Here is a 17889-nt window from a genome sequence, read left to right on the forward strand (position 1 = left end):
CACAAGGACAGAAAACCAAACACTGCATGTTCTCACTCATAAGTGGGAGTTGAACAATGAGAACACATGGACACAGGGAGGAGAACATCACATATTGGGGCCTGTCAGGGGGTTGGGGGCTGGGGGGAGGGATAGCATTAGGAGAAATACCTAACATAATGACGAGTTGATGGGTGCAGCAAACCAACATGGCAGTATACCTATGTAACAAACCCGCACATTGTGCACATGTAACCCAGAACTTAAAGTATAACTAAAAAAAATTATATGTGAGTGACTTTGAGTTCCTAATTATTGTGATTAAAAATTCAAAGTGCTGTTTTGTTTAATAATTCAATTTACATAATTTATTCAAAGTAGCTGTTTATCCTAATTGCTTTCATTAGCATTAACATATTAGCTATAACTTTTACCTGTGGAAGGAACACTTCCTAATTTTAATGAAAATACCATTTGGGTAACAGTGGTCTTGCTTCAGACTTTCTGCCAGCTAATCCCTTGGTGTCCTTCGATCTCTAGTTGGGGACTGCAGGATCCTACCCATTTTCCTTTCCTTTTGTGGGCTGTCACTGCCCCCTTTATCATTTGGGTTTCTTCTCTTCCATGTCTGGTCTTAGAGTGAGACAGTCTCTCAGTTCTCCCTAACTTGCTGTTCTAAAGATGAGCTTATAAACCATTTTCATTTTAAGGACTTAATCATGATTGCAAAAGATCCAAAGTCATAAATAAAAATTTCAGACTCATAGTGTCTGTCATTGTCACCAACTATAATTCCTGGTCCCCTTCCTAGATGTCTGTCTCTGAGGTCCTCACCCAAGATTCCCCACCCTATGGAAAATGGAGGTCACTCAGCATGTCTCCCTCAGATGCTGGCAGCCATGTGAGGCTGTGGGGTCTAGGAGAGGTCTCCTCAGCTTTTGTCCCTGAAGTGTGGTTTGGGCTGATCAGTGTATAGAACAGAGTGGGTATCCAAGTATCTTCTAAAGGGTGCATGGTACTTTCCAAGACCTCTAGCCTGAGCATTCCCCATCTAGGGGGCTGCAGCTCAGGTACCCTTGGCTGAGCCTGACTGTAAAGTCTTATGCATCAACCTCTTCAGAGAAGAGACAGGGATTCTTGGAGACCAGATTTGAGGATTGAGGGCCACTGTCAGGAATGCGTGAGGAGGGGAGAGCCTTGGTTTGTTTCAAGGGAAGAGTTTGAAGTTGAGATGAAGTGGTGGATGAATGGGCATGATAGCTACAGGGTCAGAATAAGTTCTAGTGGTGACACATTGCTAGCTGCCTCCTGGGAATGTGCCTTTCAATTTCTGTCCCTTCCTCCTGCCCCTGCTGGTGACTCCAGTGGAACCTGGAACAGATAGATCTTCATTGGTAGGAAGTTCCCAGATGTCAGGGACAGGATCCCCGGGACCCCAGGTCTACAAGACATAAGGGCTGGGGATGAGGAAGGAACTCAGGGAGTGTTGGGCAATCACGCCCTTTCCCAGGGAGGAGCTACCTGGGCTTATTCACAGGGCGGGTCCCCAAGTGCTCTCAGCCTGGGTCTGTTCCCACTTAATTTTCTCTGGGTGCTGTAAACAGAGCTGGCTTGGAGCCTCAGCTCTCTGCCTTTCTCTTCTCTTCCATCTTTTGTTAGGGATCCTGGGCTCTCCTCTTCTCTCTGGGAAGCCAGAGCCCAAGTGCTCCATTCCCAGGGAGGGAGTGCCCTCTAGGGCCAGGGGGAGTGAAGGCCTGAGGAGGCACCAGCTGGAGAAGAAGGGCAGGGCCTGGAGGCCAAGTCTGGAAGGGAAGGAGCTGCTGGCCAATCAGGGGCGAGCCGACTGCACCCTGACCTGCTGTGCTGGAACAGCACAGAACCCACAGGTATCTGTGAGTTTGAGTGTGTGTGTGTGTGTGTGTGTGTTTCTTTAGAAGTCTTCATTCAGCAATGGGACTGAAGTCTATAGGGTTAAAATGTGTACATGGTAGGGAAAGCTCCCCTGATCTCCTTTTTTGGAACTCTTTCTCCAAATAAGAAAATTTTCTTCATTCTAAATTCTTCTAGATGAGTTTGGTTTCACCACTGCTGGATCTTTCTTGGCAAGGCTGTGGGTTCTGAGGTTACCCCTACCCAATTTCTTCCTTTTCTGTAGAGCCCTAAATTCTTATCTATTATGTCTCACTTGTCTCCTGGTCTAACGTTTCTTTCAGTATACAGGATGCACAGCAATGTGAGCCAAGGTGGTAAATCCTTGGCTCCAGCTTATCCTACCAGCTTAGTGTTTGCAGTTCATGGTGTGGATTGGAGACACTATCAGTTCTGTCTCTGGCAAGGTCAGGGACTGGGCTGAAGCCTTGATATTTTGGATGTATGATATGACCAGCTTGGGGCAGGATTTGCCATACTGACGTTTCATGGTTGTGGAAGCACAGTGATTAAGTGACCAGGGTGCAAACCAGAATTGATAGTGGCTTCCAGTAGCTTTGCAGGAGGCCAGCTCCTAACAGGGCTTCAATCTTGGGAAAGTGAATCCTTACCTCTCATTTAACTAACGAGGGAGGCTGAACATTTTTCCTTATATTTATTAGGTGCCTGCCTCATTTGTAATTGGCTCATTTTGTCTTCACTGCAGTTTTCCTGAATGAATGGAATCCTGGGTGTTATCTGCTAAGTGGTTGCTTGTCCTGACCCAGGAGGCTTCCACATGCTCTACTCTGAAGACATTGTTTTAAAAATTTTCCATTTGGGGACTGCTGATTGCAGTTTAAAAACCCTGGAGGGCAATGATCTATCCCATTTTGTTTCAAACTCCACTTTATATTTTCTCAGTAGGAAAATTGGGGGGAAAGTTGATGTTTTGGGTGGTAGCTCATAGAGCTAAAGTTTCAGTCTGAGTATGAGTAAGCAATTCACTTCTACCTGAAAGAGCAGGAAAGATTCCTGGAGCTGGAAAAGACTATAGTGATCCTGTAGTTCAACCTCTTGGGCCCACATTGAGAACATCCATCAGAAACTCAAACAGGTTGTGAAGTTTCAGGCAGAGGCTCTGGAGTCAGACAGACCTGGGTATGAATCTGGCTCTGACCCTATTATCTGGGAAACTTAGGACAAGTGACTCAAACTCTCTGAGGCCCAGTGTTCTGATGATAAGTGCGGGTCTCATAGGTCATTGTGAGACTACTTAGTGAATATCCATGGAGTCCTCAGCAAAAACCTCGGAACACAGAATGCAGTCAGTAAGTGGTAGCTGTTATTATGATTCTCACTAAAGAAAAGGTTAGTCGAACAACTGTCAGGGATCTTTGCAGAGTAGATGACTGAATTGAATGACTTTACATACCTAGGACTCTCAAATGGTGCAGGGGGCGAAGCCAAGCCTGCTTCTGCTTGTAGTTCACTCCATCTGAGCCTCAATGTTCTTACCTATAAAAATTGAATCAAATATGAAATTGCACCACTAGATATGAAAATACATACACAGTGTTTTTTCATAACAGCTACCTCAAGGATTTTAGAAATTGTTATTTTCTACCCTGAAAGGCCTAAGATCAGGCACTGCGCTTCTATGAGGAACCAGGAGTTGCCCAGGGCAACAGGAGGTGGGTGGGGAGTTGGTGGCTAGACATAGCCATTAGTGCCCTCACATTTATTGGGCACCTGATGTGTTTAAGGGGCCCTGAGAAGCCTGAGCCAGGTGCTGGCCCTCAGGAAGCCACAGGATGGTAGGGGAGGCAGACAGTGGTGCCACATAGTAGGTGGGTGCTCCACTTGCAGAGTTAGCATGGTTGCGTTAACTGTTAGCCTCTCTTCCAGGGCCACCGTCGACACTCTCCCGGTCAGAGTCCTGGGACCACATGGGCACACTGCCATGGCTTCTTGCCTTCTTCATTCTGGGTGTCCAGGCTTGGGGTAAGTTTTATTTACTTGTATCAGAAGTGCTTTTGATGAGCAAGAGAAGACCGTTCTCAAGTTTAATAATAGAAACCCATCCAAGTGCTTTCACTTTGTTAGTGGATAGTGTAGCTTTGCAATTTGGAGCCCTGTTCTAGACTTTACAGATTTTTTTCAAATCCTTGCCTGCCCTTTGTTATGGTCTTCAGCAAGTTATTCAATTTCTTTGAATCTTATTTGCTCCCATGATGAAAGGATAATATTGCTCATTTCTTAGAGTTGTTTTTGAGGATTAAATTAGATCACAAGTGTGCGCCATTTAGCACAATGCCCAAGTAGTAAGTGCTGGGTAATTTGTAGCTATGATTTAATTATTATCACCATCATTATTATACCAGTCATAGTTAAACCCAGCACTTGGGTCTACATTTGTAAACAAAAGCAAATTCCCCAAGAGTAGCAATGCCCTTTCTCTAGATTAAAAAGATTTCTTATCATTATACACATAAGAGTAGACACATAGCAATGTTCATTAAACAAATGCTGTTGAATTAAAATGAAAGTGAGCTTGGTGATTCTTAAATATGACATGTTTTTCAGTTTGTCTTACATACACAGACCCCCTTCTGAAGGAAAAATGTAGTATAGCTTTCTCTCTGTCCTCTGCTACTCAGACAGCAAATTTAATGGGATTACCTGGAGTTAGTGTTAGAGAAACTCACAGGCCTTTCATTGTATGAATGGAGAAGCTGAGGCCCTGATGGGGAAATTAACTTGCCCAAGCAAAGCAGGGAGTTTTGTGTGGTCCTCATCCCTGCCTCCTGGTTCCTGCCCTGCCCCTGTCCTGCCTGCCAGGTGTCAGTGTTGGCCTGCGGGCTGCTCTTCCACTCTGAGAGTCCTGTGGGTTTCATTTGTAAAGTGTCCTCTCTGGGCTCCTCCCTCCCCCTCCCCAGTCCTCTGTGTCCGCTTCACAGCCCAGCTTAGGTCCTCTGCCTGCTGAGGTGGGCTCCTGTCCTCAGCAGTCTCTCCAGCACACCTTGGACTTAGTGTCCTGGTCATGTATTTGCTCTTGATTTCACAGAAGGACAGAACCTCAGAATCATGGTGGAGACCCTCAGTGACTTTGTCTTGTAGGAAGAGAAACAGGTCACATTGTGGCAGTGACTAACCCAAGTTCATCTGACAACTTTGGGGAGGCTGCAGAGTACAGTTGTTATGAACAGGGTCTTCGGGGTCAGAGATTCTGATTGGAATCTAAATCTATGCTTAAAACCTCTGTTATGTTAGACAAGTAACCTAACTTCCCTAAGACTTGGTTTCCCTTCTGTATAGACAGCATAGTTGCTTTGCTTAACTCATGAAGTTGTTTTAAGCCACGATTCTGATAGCATCCTTGGATGTGCTTTGTAACCACAGGGCTGGTCTGTGGGAGGTGGGGTTGCTGACAATGTCACTGCTGCCATTGGCTACTGCTCCCAGGAGCCCTGGTACTGAATGGGAGCAATGGGGGATAAGGACAGGCTGGCGGTGGCTAATCCACAGTAAAATGTCTCTAAAACATCTAGTTTTTGAAGGCGGTCACAATGATCTGTATATTTCTGTTTCAAGAACCTTGTCTGGCACCAATAGGTGATTAAGACATGTGTGTTAGCTCAACATGTCACAACTGTCTTGGTATGTGACACTCTGCTGGGTACTGACGGTTTGATTAGTAGGTCTGCCAGTGAACCAGGAAAGGTGGCACTGCCCAGATAAGGCAGCAGGCGAGACTGCAGTGCTCCTGGAATGGAGGGAGGCTGGGGGAGGTGGGAGGACAAAGGCCTCTCTGGGCAGATGTGGAAGGCAGAGGCAGGCCAAGGCCAGAGACTTCTGTGGTTCTCTGTGTGCTTGCTAGAAGACGTTAGGTGACCTGGGGAGGAGGAGAGGCTGTGCACTGCGGAGTGGGATGTCTGGCCCAGCCTCTGAGCTTGCTGGCCATGTGCACTCCAAGGAGTGCACCAATGCACCAGTGCTCTCTTGCAGGGGATTTTCCACAGTTCTCCCGGAGTGAGACCCAAGCCAGAGGTTTGTCCCAGAGGCTTATGGACCTGTTTGTCAGCATCTCACAGTTCATTCACAAGGGTCGCAATGGTGAGGCGGTTTGGAGGTTGGCTGGGGCTTCTTAAGTGGTCAGAAATGTTTCTCAGGACTTGATAATGTCTGGGCTGAAAGTCAAAGGGGTGGGGAGGAATCCCAAGAGGTTTGTCTCCAACCACTCCCATGGATCATCCTGAGTCCTTAGGCAAAGGGGAGTTCCTCAGCCTAAGGAGAGAAAAAGAAGAGAAACTCAAATGAAGAAAGAGAAGGAGGCTGGGCGTGGTGGCTCACGCCTATAATCCCAGCACTTTGGGAGGCCGAGGAGGGTGGATCACGAGGTCACGAGATCGAGACCATTCTGGCTAACACGGTGAAACCCTGTCTCTACTAAAAATACAAAAAATTAGTTTGGCATAGTGGCACACACCTGTAATTCCAGTTACTCGGGAGGCTGAAGCAAGAGAATTGCTTGAATCCGGGAGGTGGAGGCTGCAGTGAGCCGAGATCGCGCCACTGCACTGCAGCCTGGGTGACAGAGCGAGACTCCATTTCAAAAAAAAAAGAGAAAGAGAGAGAAGGAGAAAAAACCCAGAGAGAAAAGACATGTCCTCCACTCCCAGCTCCAGCATGACAGTGTCTCCATTGTCCCTCAGAGCGCTCCTGGGGCTCCCATGATGAGAATGGAGAAAGGGAGCCCTCAGGTAGCCTGCCGCGGCGGGTGGGATCTCACAGCCCTGCCGCTAGGGAGTGTTCGCCCGGAAGAAAGAGGTGCAGACCCCGTGTTTATGGAGCCTCCTGTGGGCTCTGGAGTCCCTAGTTGAGGAGACTGATAGAGCTTCCTTCAGAGAGTCATGGTTCTTAGGGGAGGGGAAGACAAGAGACACAGTTTAGACCAGGGCAAATGGCAGTGAGGAAAATGCATCCTCAGGCTTCTGGGCTAAGGAGGCAGCTCAGAGCCCCAGGGTGGGCGGCGGGGTTGGCTGGGGTGCTTTCTGAAGGAGGGGAGCATGTAGGCCAGGGGGCAGTAGGGGATGGGATTTGCCCTTCAGGGAAAGACAAGGAGAGATTGTCTGGGAACAAGGCGGCACGACTTCCCAGGCTGAGTGCAGCGTGTGTCTGGGCAACGGTTCAGCCACAGTGGAGAGAAGGAGGGGGCTTTGGGGGTGAAGGGCTCCCTCAGGGTGTCTCCCACGCATGGGGCAGGCCGGGCCTGAGCATGAGAGGTCAGGGCACATGGTCGACCTGTTGGGGGAAGATGGGCAGGACCTGCTATGTGCCATTCTGTGGTCTTCCCTACAGATACTCCCACCATCATCTCCCGCAAGGAGTGGGGGGCAAGACCGCTCGCCTGCAGGGCCCTGCTGACCCTGCCTGTGGCCTACATCATCACAGACCAGCTCCCAGGGATGCAGTGCCAGCAGCAGAGCGTTTGCAGCCAGATGCTGCGGGGGTTGCAGTCCCATTCCGTCTACACCGTAGGCTGGTGCGACGTGGCGTACAAGTAAGAGGCTAGCCAAGTCCCTGAGGCCCACATCCAAAGTCACGGGGTGCTTCCCACTTCCCCTTCTCTGTGGCTCTTATTTTCTGCGCTTCATTTACATTGCTTTTGTAATGAATAGAAATGGTAAAAGGGGAATCAAACAAAATCTGAATCCTTCGGGGATTGTAAGAGGGATGACTCTAAGCCACTTATTTCAGTGGCTTTCGATTCTGGTGCTCCTGTGAAAAAGCAAGGAAGGTTACGTAACAACTGCAGTTTTAACTGAGCCCTTGGAACTCATGAAACGTTACAGTTTACAGAGGTCTTCACAAATATCACCCAATTTGGCCCTCCCAGCTACTCTGAGAAATGGGTTCCTACCCATATTCCTACCCTTATTTCACAGGTGGGAAAGCCATGGTTTGGGGGAATTAAAAGCTCTGCTCAGAGAGAGGAAGCATGTACCCAGAGCTGTGTGAGAGTACCTGCCAGTGTAGCCCTTGCTCCTCCCCACCTCACAGGGACTCGCACCTGGGAAGCAGTGTCCCACTTGTTACCCTGAAAGACCACTCTGACAGCAAGTCCGGGGACCCCACCGGGGAGAGTGGGCTTTGGGAATGGCAGGGAGGAGAGACCCGCAAGAAACAAGGGAGGGCATGAAGGAGCTGTGCACTGTGCATTGAGTTTCTGCTCTGGGGATCATCAGTGGAAGCCCAGAACCTTTTCTCCCTTAGCCTCAAGAATGAGGAGACACATGTAGAAGGAGAGGGAAAGAGAGAGTGGGAATGGGGCTGTCCCCCACTGAACTCTGAAGACAAACATAAATAATTTCTGAATTATCCATTTTGGAAAGGAAAATCTAAGTCTTCTTATTTATTTATTTATTTATTTATTTATTTATTTTTAAACACAAATAAATAAGAGCAGCTGCAGGCCCTGGTTTTGGCCCCCAGCACCCCTGGGATGGCTGGGTCTTCCCTGTCTGCCCATGGGGCATGCCGTGTCAACCATGACTCACCTGCTGCCCCTGCCACCAGCACCTCCACCATCCTGCTGTTGTCGCTGCTGTGTTGTCTGGTTTGGTCACTGTATTCCTAAGTTATTTCAGCCTCTGCATCCCTAAGTCAGGTTTCTACAGTGACAACTTGACAATCTCCAGTTTTTGCAATGCAGCTGACAGTAGCTGTAAGGGACTGTTCACACTGTACTAACCACAGGGTGCTGCAGGAGTGACCAAGGAACCTGTGAAAGTAATGGCAGCAAAGCCAGGGAAGGGGTGGACACACCAGGCTCCACACCCATTCCTCAGGTCGACATCGGTGTAGGGTGGAAAGTCGGCCTGACTCAGTTCAGGGTCTTTCCTTGACCTAAGGGAGGTGTTCTTTCTGTGTTCAGTTTGCTGTGGAAACTCATGTTCTATTAAAAGATGAATACGGCAAAGTTGTGAAAACATCAGTTCTGAAGACTGATTGGAAAGTGGAAGAGAGAAATTATAAAGAGGCAGGAATAAAAAAAGTAGAATAAAAAATTGATTTAAAAAGTAAATGTGAAAAAGGAACATTCTAAACACATTTCAATGATAAAGAAGAGCTTAAGGAAATTCCTAAAGAGAATCTGAAGAAAAACATCAATTCAAAAGGAACTATTGAATCTGGTATAATTGTTTTAGAGAATGTTCAAGCGTTTGGTCTTATAATTTAAAAGCATGTAGTAATTTTTAAGCTCTTGAAAAGCGTTGGACTAATGTCCTCAGGTCCTTGAGTGTCATGCAGTCAAATTCCACTTTGAACCAAATGAGTATTTTTAAAGTGAGGTTCTGGAAAACACATGCAAGCTAAATCCCAACAAAAATTAAAATATATTCCCATGTCTCTTGGAGGTCTAAAACTGGTTATTCTGCACGTCCCATTGTTATGTTATTGGAACATAGTACTTACTTATGAGCCTCCAGAACCCCTTTTCCTTTTGAGGATCAGTGAGAGGTTTTCATTTATGGGGATTTGCAGTAAAATCATTATTTCCTTCTTGTCAGCTTCCTGGTTGGGGATGATGGCAGGGTGTATGAAGGTGTTGGCTGGAGCATCCAAGGCTTGCACACCCAGGGCTACAACAACATTTCCCTGGGCATCGCCTTCTTTGGCAATAAGATAGGTAAGGGTCACTCCCTGCGGACCCTGTGCTGGAGAGTTGTGTACACTCTCTTCCTCCACTCCCAAGTGTCAACACTCATCTTTTCACCCTACATCATACTTACCTTCTCTGATGATCACCCTTTTCTTGAAGTTCTTTTCTCCTTTGGATCCTGTGACATGCATACTTTTTGTCCTCTGCCTCTCTTTACTGGTCTGTACTCCTGTGATATTGCTGAAGCTTGCATGGGCATTGCTTGAGCTCACGGTTATTGCTGTCACTTCTAAAGTCTGAGGTTGTCTGACATAGATGCTGTGACTGCCAGAGGCAGAGAAGCATGGCTCATCTCTTATTCCAGTTTCTTCCACTGGTAGAAACTGACCAGAAGGCAGCAGGCAAGGAAATCTGGAGGTATAATTTGCAGGCTTCTAGCCCCTAGAAAAATAGAGAAAAGCACAGAACAGGGATGGAGTTGAGAAATAATACATATGGAACCAGCACCTGCCAGCATCCTCATTTGACAGCTGGGGCTAGGTAACAGCATTTCTCTCAGAGGTTTTCTGTGAGAGTTATGAGTTAACAGATATAAAGAGCCTACTGCACACCTGGTCAGGGGAGCTATGAGTAAATTCTGGTTGCCTTTTCTCCTGTGCTAGTGCACACCTGACTTGGTCAGGTGGGCCTCCCTTTGCATGTATCCTTCACTGCCTTCCAGCTCTTCTGCCTAGAGATGGAGTGGATAAAGTCTTAGCTTGGCTCTTGGAAGAAGTTTTCAACCTTGGCTGCTAAGAGATCTAGGCAGTTTCCTGCCTCTTAGCACTCTGTTCTGGCAACTGGACCAGTTTCCTCTCTTCCAATCCAGTTATTCAGGCTCAAGTGGTCATATCATCCTTCCTGCAGGTGTCTGGTCTAGGTGGAGTTTCTTACTGACATTTCTGTGCTCCCTGTCCTCCTCTTTAAGGCAGCAGTCCCAGCCCTGCTGCCTTATCAGCTGCAGAGGGTCTGATCTCCTATGCCATCCAGAAGGGTCACCTGTCGCCCAGGTATATTCAGCCACTTCTTCTGAAAGAAGAGACCTGCCTGGACCCTCAACATCCAGTGATGCCCAGGAAGGGTAAGACCCTCCATGTCACCTCACCCTCCTCCTCGTCACCACCTAGCCATGTTTGGGAGTCATGTTTGGGAGTGCTTTTTCCTGTTAGACCCCATGGGATTCTGGGACTAAGAACGTCTCATGCCTACTTTGAGATCTGGAAAATTCTGAGAGGGCATCTTCCTGGCCTCCTCTCCATCCCATCAGAATGAGATAGCCATAGACTTCTTAAAACAAATACATATGTACACAGATTTTCAGTCAGTCAACAAATATTTACTGCATAGCAGGCACTGTTCTAAGTACTGAGCATACAACTGTGAACAAAACAGATGAAACTCTTCACCTTCAGGAAGCTTGTACTTCAGTGAGAAAAGACAGAAAATGAACAAAATAACAACGAAATGTATATGATGTTAGATGGCATAAAAGCTATGGAGAAAAATAGAGTGGGAATGGAGTGGGATTAACATGTATACACAGTTGTGTCTATTATGTGGGGACATGAAGGACATACATAAGCTTACATACCTTTCTAAATGCAAAAACCAGCCATGGCCACAGCACAGCCACAGCTCGGAGAAAAGCTTGTGCTCACAGATGATGCTGACATCAGAGTGCATATAACAAAAAGCTGAGTAATGAAAATAATGCACTATTTTGAAGTGAATAAGCAGCAATCTAAAACCAGTCAAATTAATAAGCACTCCTGCTAGTGGACCTTTTCTTGGGATCAATGATATTTTTAGAATTAGCTTTTTAAAACTGTAAATCTCTAAATAAAATGTTTCTTGCTTTTGGACAGGCACTATCTTCAATAATGATAATTTCTTAATATTTGTACAGTTCTTTCTAGATTTCAAGTTGTTTCCAAATATGTGTGATCAGTTCGGAGAGTCCACTGACTTCTGCGTAGTAGCCCTGTTACATAAGCGCATATACCTGCATATATATTTGCAATGCATGGTCTTTTGAAGACAATGACCATGCCTCTGTATAACCCACAGCCCTTTCCCTTCTGCTTATACACTGATTTCTATTGGTATCAGGCCTGTAGATTTTTGCCTCAGCCCCTTGGCTCCAGCCATCTGAATCAGAAACCTCCCAACTGGACTTCCCCAGAATCCCAAAGCTGATATTACATTAGGATGTGCCCGTGGGTGCTGGAGGCCTGGGAGAGGCTGAGGAATAATCCAGCCTGGAGTTGAGTGATTGCTCACAGAGAGGCAAAAAAAATTCCTACTTCCTTGGCTTTTCATTTTACCACAGTTTGCCCCAACATCATCAAACGATCTGCTTGGGAAGCCAGAGAGACACACTGCCCTAAAATGAACCTCCCAGCCAAATACGTCATCATCATCCACACCGCTGGCACAAGCTGCACTGTATCCACAGACTGCCAGACAGTCGTCCGAAACATACAGTCCTTTCACATGGACACACGGAACTTTTGTGACATTGGATATCAGTAAGTGGGATCAATGCCAAGAGAACCCTCTTTTTCTTCAGGATTGTAGGAAGGAAGGCTGTGGGAGGGAACTGATGTTTCCTGAGCCTCTCCTTTGGGCTGGGTGCTTTCCATAAGGCATCATATTTTATTTTTGCAAGACTGGGCTGAGGATCATTCAGAGCATAGCTAATGGTCAGTTACCTCGCTTGGACGTATCTCCACAAGTGGTTGGGAAGATTCTGAAAAGAAGGCATTAGAAGCCTAGTGATAAAGCAAGACTGTGATACCCTCAGGGAAGGCCATGAAGGGTTGTACCTTTTTAATGCAATCCCTTCTAACCTGTCAGAGACAAAGGCCTTGCTCACTCCTATCTCAGTCTGCCCAGCTCCAAACTTGCTCTCTCCGATGTTAGAATCCTGCTATTCCTCTGGTGTTACTTACCTCATTTTATAGATGTAGGAACTTTTAACCTCTCTGAGCCTCTTTTGTCTCATCTCTACAATAGGGACAATGCTTTATCTGTTTGAAGACAGGGAGCAAGATCAAAACATTTTCTTTTGGTACCTTTAATGCCAGGTCTGTAATAAAGAAACACATTAAACTAATGGAGTAGAAGGAGCTGCTTGGAAGATGTCTTGGAATTTTCAAAGGAAGGATTTAGGGCTAGAGTATAATGTATTTCAATTATTCATCTGTGACTTAATCACAAAAAATCTTACAAAGTCTCAGGTAGATGTGCTTTTGCACATGTGTTGTTCTGGGCCTACTGTCTCTCCTTTTAACTCCTGTTTTAAAAGCAGCCTTTGCAAACAGGAGGGAACTCTTGCTTCACTTTGCAGGATTTTCCATAGGCTTTCTATGGTTATTTAGCACAGGTAACAAGAAATTGACTAAAAATCTGGAAATTCCACATGGAAAATGCCAGAAGGTGAGGGAATGTTTGTTTTCCTCTTTCACTCAGTCTTTAGAGACTCGATCCCTGTTCCTTGACTTTTCAAAACCTGTTGCAATATCCTTCTGCTCCAGCCTCATGATATGTCACCTGTAACCCTGATATGGACTGTAATCAAGACAAAGCACCCACTCACACATTATTTTCTAGTTTTTTAATCAATAGTTATTGGATAGCTACTATATGCCTGGTGCTAGACAAGATATATCAATCTAACAACAAACAGAGAGAGATTCTCCAAAGATGATTAATTTGGCCAGGCACGGTGGCTCATGCCTATAATCTCAGCATTTTAGGAGGCCGAGGCGGAAGGATTGCTTGAGGTCAGGAGTTTGAGATCAGCCTGGGCAACATAGGGAGACCCCATCTCTTCAAAAAAATAAAATAATTAGTTGGGTGTGGTGGCATGTATACCTGTAGTCAGTCCCAACTACTTGGAAGGCTGAAACGGAGGATCGCTTGAGCCTAGTAGTTTGAGGCTGCAGTGAGTCATGGTTGTGCCACTGCCCTTCAGCCTGAGCAACAGAGTGAGACCCTGTCTGAAAAAGACAAAAACAAAAGCAAGAGAATAAAGATAAGTATTTTATTTGGGAGTGTAAAGGGAATTTGCAAATCTGGGATATGCATGCTACAGGAACCATAGGCATATCCAAAGAGGTTCAGGCTAGGGGAAGCTTTTAAAGGCAAAAGGGAAAAGTGTACGTTGTTTGTTTTGAAATAAAGGGAACACTGGAGAACATTGGCACTTATCGCAGGAGGTGACACCAGTTCATTAGTGGAGACAGTGTGCTGGGCAAGTGTTCTTCAGCTTGTGACTAGTAACAAGCTGCAGTTTTGAAAGTTTTTGGCAAAAGTTCTTGTTACAGTCTTGTGTGCGTAAGAGTCCTTCAGAGAGTCTTTGTGCTAGTTCTTATTGTAGGCTTGTGTGCATGAGGGTCCACCCTTCTCAACCTCCTGGCTTTATTTATTTTTGTTAGAGTTTGACACAAGTGACTCCATTTTGATTCTGACAACTTTCACTGATAGATAGGAGAGAAGGAGGGCTAACAAGTAACTACAAGTCAAAGTGTTTGAGCACTGTGATGGATGCAGAACAGGATAATGTATATGATGAGTCTCTAATCAAGGCTTTGTGGGGGGTGATTGGGGTCTGAGAATGGCTTCTAGAGGGAGGAGTATCCTCATTGGGACATGGATAAGCAGTGGGGTTTATTCAGGCAAAGAAGGAGGAAGAGTATCTGGGTGAGGAGGAACAGTATTTGCCAGGGCCCGGGGTTCAGACAGAGCATTACAAATAGATTTGAAAGAGAGGAGTGGTGAGTAGTAAGGGTGGGAAAGCCTGGGAGGGGCCACATCGCGGAGGGCCTCATAGCAGACTCACAGAGACTGACTCAATTTGAAAGGCAGCTGCAGACTATTTGGGAGGTCATGCTCTATGATAGGATTTGTATTTTAGAAAAATCACTCTGGGTGCTACTTTAAGAATGGGTTGGAAGGAGGCAAAACTCTGGGCAGGAAGCTATTGCAGTGATCCAGTGACTTGCAGTGGGATCGTGGCAGTTGGTCTAGAAAGAAGTGGAGGAATTTAGAAGCTGTGTATGAAATACAATTGACAAGCCATGATTGGTTACCAGGTGGGCTGAGTGAGGGGGTAGAAGGCATTCCGGGTGTTGTCCAATTTTCTAGCTGGATAAATTTTAGAAGAAGGTGGGTTTGCTTGGACTGTTTTTGAAGGTAGTACTTGAAGCTGTGGCAATGATTGTCCAGGGCGAATACGTTGAGTGAGAGAATGGCCTAGACTAGAGTGCGGAGGAGCACCATGTTTGAGGAAGGTAAGGTGGGGTGGCAGAGGGGCCTGAGGGAGCAGCAGGAGGAGGAGAACAAGGAGGGGTGTGGTTGTGGAAGCCCGGGGAAGGGAACATTTTAAGAGAGTGGTCAACAGGGTCAGTGTAGTCTAGAAGTAAAGTAAGTGTCCATTGTACTTAGTGCCAGGAAGCCACTGCTCACCTTGGAGGGGTCAGATTTAGTGGTGTGATGGGAACAAAGGCCAGGTCGAAATGGATTGTGGTATTTTTTTGTTTTGTTTTGTTTTGTTTTCTGTCCTTGTCCACATTGGCACATAAGAGATCTCCAGTCAATATCGGATGAATGGATGAAAGAATGAATGAGTGGTTGAAGGAGTGAATGAAGTATTTAAATTATGTTTCCCAGAGTGACTGTCTTCATTTTCTTTTCCTGACCTAAGCTTCCTGGTGGGCCAGGATGGTGGCGTGTATGAAGGGGTTGGATGGCACATCCAAGGCTCTCACACTTATGGATTCAACGATATTGCCCTAGGAATTGCCTTCATCGGCTACTTTGTAGGTAAGGGGTGAGCATGGGATAGAGGGGTGCTGGGGGTTGAAGGACCATGCGGCATGTCTGGGAAGCATGGCAGGAAAGGCAGCCCTGTAGTGCCTGGCAGTGTGAATGGAACATTTTAGCTTTAAAGTGGACTCTTAATACAGGATGTCACCAGGATCCCCTTTCAGACAGAGCATTTACCCCCAAATCCACCCATCCCCATGCCCAGCTCCACCTTGCTTTATATCCAAGGCAAACATGGAGCAAGGGGAGAAACGTCTTTTGCAAACTTCAGTGCTTTTATCGCTCAGTTGGCAAATGCATCCCCTTTCTTGTTAGCCATGGCAACACTTTGGGGAGCACCACTGCCTGTTATGGAAAACCAGTGGGCGGCCCACTGGTGCTGTATCTGCTTTATACCTGCTCAGAAGTGGTGTGTTGTGCTGCAGTTCTCCTCCAGAACAGTTTTTTATATTTATTTATTTATTTATTTATTTATTTGTTTGTTTGTTTTTGAGATGGAGTCTCGCTCTGTCTCCCAGTCTGGAGTGCAGCGGCGTGATGTCGGCTCACTGCAAGCTCCACCTCCCGGGTTCATGCCATTCTCCTGCCTCAGCCTCTCGAGTAGCTGGGACTACAGGCGCCCAGCTAATTTTTTTGTATTTTTAGTAGAGATGGGGTTTCACCGTGTTAGCCAGGGTGATCTCGATCTCTTAATCTCGTGATCCGCCTGCTTGGCCTCCCAAAGTGCTGGGATTACAGGCGTGAGCTACTGCGCCTGGCCCCCTCCACAGCAGTTTTTAACCTTCTGGAAGAAACTTTGGCACGGAGGAATCAGAGAAAGCAATGACCTTGTTTTCTTTTTGTGCCTGATTGCCACAATTTACGTAAATGTGTTGGCTATGGTGATGGCGGAATGGGGCGTGATGGAGGAAGAAAGAAACTGGAATCTAGGTGCTTGTCCCTTCCCTAATCAGGAAACTTTGAGCCCCTAATGACTGATGGGGAAAATGTGTTTTGCAGAAAAGCCTCCAAATGCTGCAGCGCTGGAGGTGGCCCAGGACCTGATCCAGTGTGCCGTGGTTGAGGGGTACCTGACTCCAAACTACCTGCTGATGGGTCACAGTGACGTGGTCAACATCCTGTCCCCTGGGCAGGCTTTGTATAACATCATCAGCACCTGGCCTCATTTCAAGCACTGAAGGAGGCCCCACTCCCTATGAGACTGCCCTCCCTCCCCTGCCGGGTCTCTCCAACCCTCACCAGCCAAGCTGGCTCAGCACCTTGTGTCCCCCTCCCCTGCCAGCCCATCCTTTCTCAGGTTTGAATGGTCATGTCCTTTCCTGCTAACATCCTCCAGGAGCCCCCAAACCTCACAGCTGGGCATTCACAGCCCTCTTGGTCTGAATTCAGACTTCCCCTCTCTTTACCTACCTCTCCCCCGGGCACCTACCTCCTCAGTCAGGCGAGACAATGGGCTGGTCCTTGTGGCATTTCTCTCTCTCTCCCCCCAACCCCTGTCTCCTCTTCTTTCTTTCTTTGCTTCCTTTCTCTTTCTTTTCTTTCTTTCTTTCTTTCTTTTTCTTTCTTTCTTTCTTTCTTTCTTTCTTTCTTTCTTTCTTTCTTTCTTTCTTTCCTTCCTTCCTTCCTTTCACCTTCTTTCTTGCTTTCTCACTCTCTCTCTGTCTCTCTCTCTCTCCCTGTCTCTCTCTCTCTCCCTCTCCCCACCTCTGCCTGGTGAGCCTTCCCTGTTTTCTGCCTGGAAGCCCCCACCCTTCATCCCTCACCCATGACCTAGGTCAGTGTGCCCACCCCTCCTCTCTGCTCACACATGGACTGGTACATATTTGGATGCAGCCCTTACTTAAGGGCTGTAATTATTTATAGATATGATTTATAGATATGTCTGTCCTCTCCTCTGGGTTGTAAGTTTCTCTAAGGGAGGAATTCTATTTTATTCATCTCTATCCTCAGTTCCTCAGCAGTGTTTGGAGTTTAATATGTTCTACAGATGTTTGTTAAAGAAATGGATGAATAAATGAATGAGTGGACCCAGGTCCCTGTTCACCTTGCCAGTTTGCTTCGGAACTTTCCCTCTGAGGCAGCCTTCCTGGATAGTGTCCCCATCCCACCAGCATTCTCTCTGTTCCTGTTCCCTCCCAGTCCAAGGCTCAGAGCTGGCTCTGGTCGTCTCTCTGTAATGGTGGCTGTATTGTTAGGGTCTCATGTCCATGTCCCCCAAGAGCACCCTGAAGGCAGGGAGCATGTGCTTCTCTGGGTCAGGCCAGGGCTGTGTCCACACAAGCTGCCCAGTGCCTGCCACTTGCACTTGCCTGGCCGGGTCCCACTGGGTGTTGGGCTGAGAGAGAGCCCAGAGCCCTGGTGCTCTGTAGCCCTCCCTACCTGGGCTCCTCTTGCCCAGAGGGAAGCTCCTTTTCTTCAGATGGGGGCGTGATGACGTACTGCTGTTTACTGGAAGCACGTGAGCTGGC

General features: G+C 46.9%; 1 protein-coding gene across 2 annotated transcripts; it reads left to right on the forward strand.

Moving 5' to 3' along the window:
• Positions 1 to 1555: 1555 nt before the first annotated feature.
• Positions 1556 to 17454, forward strand: PGLYRP3 (peptidoglycan recognition protein 3). 2 transcript variants are annotated; one of them, XM_055359686.2, is made up of 9 exons: positions 1567 to 1865; positions 3796 to 3891; positions 5896 to 6003; positions 7249 to 7450; positions 9462 to 9580; positions 10521 to 10673; positions 11922 to 12120; positions 15300 to 15418; positions 16421 to 17454. In XM_055359686.2, exons 2-9 carry the CDS (start codon positions 3837 to 3839, stop codon positions 16597 to 16599), a joined length of 1134 nt encoding a protein of 377 aa, XP_055215661.1. In that variant the 5' UTR covers positions 1567 to 1865; positions 3796 to 3836; the 3' UTR covers positions 16600 to 17454. The 2 variants fall into 2 exon arrangements, with proteins under 2 accessions (XP_004026768.4, XP_055215661.1); XM_004026719.5 differs by lacking the exon at positions 5896 to 6003 and having other exon boundaries at positions 1556 to 1865.
• The last annotated feature ends 435 nt before the right edge of the window (positions 17455 to 17889 follow it).

The sequence above is a fragment of the Gorilla gorilla genome, chromosome 1 (genome assembly GCF_029281585.2).
Source record: "Gorilla gorilla gorilla isolate KB3781 chromosome 1, NHGRI_mGorGor1-v2.1_pri, whole genome shotgun sequence".
NCBI lineage: Eukaryota > Metazoa > Chordata > Mammalia > Primates > Hominidae > Gorilla > Gorilla gorilla.